Source organism: Petaurus breviceps, unplaced genomic scaffold, assembly GCF_028583685.1.
Source record: "Petaurus breviceps papuanus isolate PSGF00001 unplaced genomic scaffold, PetGlider_PUasm1.0 76, whole genome shotgun sequence".
Taxonomy (NCBI): Eukaryota; Metazoa; Chordata; class Mammalia; order Diprotodontia; family Petauridae; genus Petaurus; species Petaurus breviceps.
Window position 1 is genome coordinate 49,107,049 of NW_027186473.1, and position 3,975 is coordinate 49,111,023.

The following is a 3,975-nucleotide window of genomic DNA, read 5'->3' on the forward strand; positions in this document are numbered from 1 at the left end:
AACAGTTACTTCCTTAGGGAAGCCTTTGCCAAGTGTGATTTCTCTGACTGCTAAATCAATGCCCTAAGCAAAGACCTTTGCCTGTACCTGTCTTATAGCACTGGCCACCTTCAGTCTGTGTGGTAGTTATCTATATATAGCATATACTAGATGTCAATGAGTCCCTTAAGTACATAGATTCACTGCTGTGTCCCTTTGCCCAGGAAACTAGTAAAATGACTCAAGCAGCAGGTGCCCAAGATATATTTGATACGATGAAATGGATCATAAGTCTACAGGAATCCAGTAGATTAAAAGCCCTTTGAGGGTAGAGGAGAGATTGTTTGGGTTCTGTTTTGATATTTCCAGCACCTAGCACAGTGCATGATTCATAGTAAATAACTGCTTAATAAATACGTGTACTGAATTGAAGCTGGCATGAGGCAGTAAAGGGGATGGGGCCAGGAAGTGAGTAGATCTCATGGCTAAGAAGGTAGGAAAATGGCAGTGAGAAGGGTAGAACAAGAAGGTAAACTTCAGTGACTTACATGTCTACCACCCAACACTTTTCATCCCTTGGGACCCACCTGGTGAGCAGCACTGAGGAAGCCATCTCCCTTCCCCATTAGCTCAGCAACCTACCCAAAGCCATCACGATGTCAAGCACATTTTTCTCAACTTTGTGGCAAGATATCTTTAAGGAAAGAGGGATTCCTTACAGAGTTGGATCGCATGGGGAAGAAAATTAATCGCTGGGAATGGAAAAAAAGGAGAAATGACATTTCCTGAATCTTGCTTCATTAAGCTTTTGTAAGTATTTGTAGTTTGTGTGTGTGTATGTGTGTGCGCGTGCATGCGTGCACACATGCCATAGTGTTTTGTTCTGAATTTGGCTTAAAGAAACAAAACCCAAAAAAACCCAGTGGAAGAAAGGAGTTGATAAATCCACACACTGCAGTGCAGAAGTCATTTCCCAAAAAAACAACAGAAGCAAAGTTAATACTGTTTCCATACCTGGGGCCGATGTTCTCGTGTGGAGCACAGAGTCGCTGGGCAGCAGATCTTTTGAATTGGAGGTGAATGGTGATTGTCTAAATGAATCTTCCGAAAAGAAAGGGCTGGGAGGGGGGAAAAAAAGTAAGCTTTTATAAATGGAGGTTGCTAACAAATAAATGCAAACGTGGCCCCAGACACATACATAAACTTTGTTCAATGGGTTTTGAGTAGATGGTATTCTAGAGTATTGCAGGAGACCTGGGTTCTGGGGCAGATAAATGACTAAAGCAAGTTTTGTCAGTCAGATACCTCTGGTCTATTTCCTCAAGCAGTTTTCATGACACAGATAGATATAGTATAAGCCAAGTCCCAAAGCCCAATGGGATGGGATGCTCCTCATTGGTGGACATTAATGCCCTATATTGCTTGAGGGTTGGGGCAGAGTTTATGAGAGTGGGAGAGAGAACTCCAAACTTTTCAGTCTCCTTAAGTTTCTTCATTCTATCTTTAGTCTTGAATATTTTTAGATATCTTGAGTTTTCTTTGGTCTCTGCAGTCACTTCAAGCACTTCTGGCTTTTAGTTTTGAGAGAGAAGATGAACAATGCCAAGCCTACTTCAGGTTGCTGAAGGGAAAATAAAACTCTGGTCAGAGTCTGATGAGACTTGAGGAGACTGAAGAGATTGGATCTCTCTTCTCTACCCGTCTCACCAGGCATGGGGCACAGATCTCCACCCATGAGTATAGGACCCTCTGGTCCTATACCAATGGGCTTTGGGACTTGGGTTACAACAGGAAATATCTACTTTGAAGTGTCTTAATGCTGAGACACATGCTGGAATTATTTGTTTCTCTTTTATGCAAAGAATTCCATCTTTCCTTAGGATAAGCAGACAATTCTGTCAAAGGACACACATTTTGTTTACTCCCTACTGGTGATGATTTGTCCTGATTCACCCAGACTGGCACCTGATCCCTCTTGTGAGTGATAGTGTACACAAGAAAGATGGCTGGGTAAGGGTCAGGGGTGGAATGTGTGACCATAGAGTTGAGAAAAACTAAATGATCTCCACAGAGCCTGAAACCATAGCCTGAAATAGCTGAACCAACTGGTCACAACTAACAGAAAAGACTGAGATCTTTTTTAATGAGAGGATTTTCATACAATTTTTGAGCCAAGGCAACTTCAAGCTCATTATTGGGCTCAGAAGATATTATTTTTAAACATGTCATCTCTAGCTAGCACAAGGAGACAGCAACGGTGGAACTAGGAGGTAAGAGGCCACATTTTGAATTAATTTTAAATTAATTAGTTTTAAAAATTTTAATTAATTTTAAAAATTGATGGTGGGGGAGGGGAGAGAGGGAGCAATGACTTCATTAATGTAGGAAACTGCTGGACTATAGAAATAATTTCTGTACAGACCAACAATTCATCTGTAACTTATATTCTTCGAAAGTTACCAGGGCAAGTGACTGAGAGGGTAAGTGATTTGTTCATGATCACATGGATACTATGAATCAGGGCTGTGGAAGAGGGCTCTTTCAAAGCTAGCCAATTCCCTCCCCTACTCCTCTGTCCCCCTCCCCCATGCTGCTCTTCAGTGTGTACATTTGATTATGAAATTTGAGTACTACTAATACATAAAACATAAAATGCTACTTTTAAAAGCTTGAGTTAAAAGGCTGGATATCAGGCATATTTAAAAATTCTGATTAGCTGAAAGATTCATTTCTGAGAGTATATCTGGGGAAGAGGACTTCCTTGTCAAATAGATTCTAAACAATCACATGGCTATCTTTTCCAGTAGGGTAGTAAAGCGTATCATTTCATTTGAGAGAATGTGGAAAGAGGGATCCTCTGGAAGCAGAAAGGAGCAATTTTTCTCCCCAGATATGATACAATAAATACACATTTGGTATAGAAAAAAATAAACCCCTAACTATGTGGCTATGAGACTTTAGCTATGATAAAGCCTTCTTTTTACTTGTATAGAATGATAGAATTTTCAGGCTAGAAGGCACCATACAGATAATGTGGTACAAACCCGTCATTCCACAGATGAGGATGCCATGGCCCAGGGGGTTAAATAACCTACTTGAGGTCATCTATCTAGTTGGTGGTTCTTTCCACAATTCCACACTTCCTCCTTTGAGAGAGATGAGTAGAGATCTGCATCTGCAGACTCTAAGTAGAGAGTAATAAAGGGTCACCCTAAGCTTCTGGATCGGCAGTTACCAGGAGGATTACAAATTGTTAGCCCTCATGCATGGCTGGCCATTCACCAGGTAATAGACAGATGCTAGCTATTAGTTCTGCCAGAATTCCCTGGTGGGAAGAATTAAATAGAGGAAGGAAAGAATGGAACTGGTGCCTAAAATAAGTGATGATGTCTTCCCTTTCGGATCAGCACAGGACTAATGTGGAGCCCCTGACTCACCATGGGACAGATTAAAAGTGTCACATTTTTTACCTTGCCTCATTCCTACAGGAATTGGTGGAGGCTTGGAAGATGCTACAATGTAGCATTAAAAAACAAGAATTAGGGAAGTGTTCAGAAATATAGTCTACAGATGACTAAGAGTAAGTAGGAAGTAAACAAGTATTTGAAGATAATGTCTGAGGATGGATTTTTAATTCTTAAATCAAAGCTTCAAATAAAGTATGAAGGGGTCTTAGCTAATGATTAGCCTACCAATGGCTGGAAAAAAAAGTCTGGACTATTGCAAATATAATCAAAGATGCCCCACCTGTCACGGAAGGCAGAGGGTAAAATCTACCTACATCTGTCTAGCAAGTTAGGTATTATAGAAAGTAGCCATAATGTAGTACGATACAGAGTAGCAGTAGAGATACTCAAATATACATGGGAGACAAAGAGAAAGTGGCAAAAAATCCCATGGCCCAACATGTCTATACATAAAAACATAAGAAAGTGCAAAAAATCCCACAGCCCAACATGTCTGTACATAAAAACATAAGAAAGTGGCAAAAAAATC

General features: G+C 40.5%; 1 protein-coding gene across 1 annotated transcript in view; it reads right to left on the reverse strand.

The window, feature by feature from the left end:
* The window catches only part of ZNF827 (zinc finger protein 827), a 276,108-nt gene that overhangs the window by 84,496 nt on the left and 187,637 nt on the right, over positions 1–3,975 (reverse strand). The window contains exon 8 of the mRNA XM_069105468.1: positions 994–1,097. Within this exon, the coding sequence (XP_068961569.1) occupies positions 994–1,097 (104 nt within the window). The remainder of the gene's footprint in view (positions 1–993; positions 1,098–3,975) is intronic.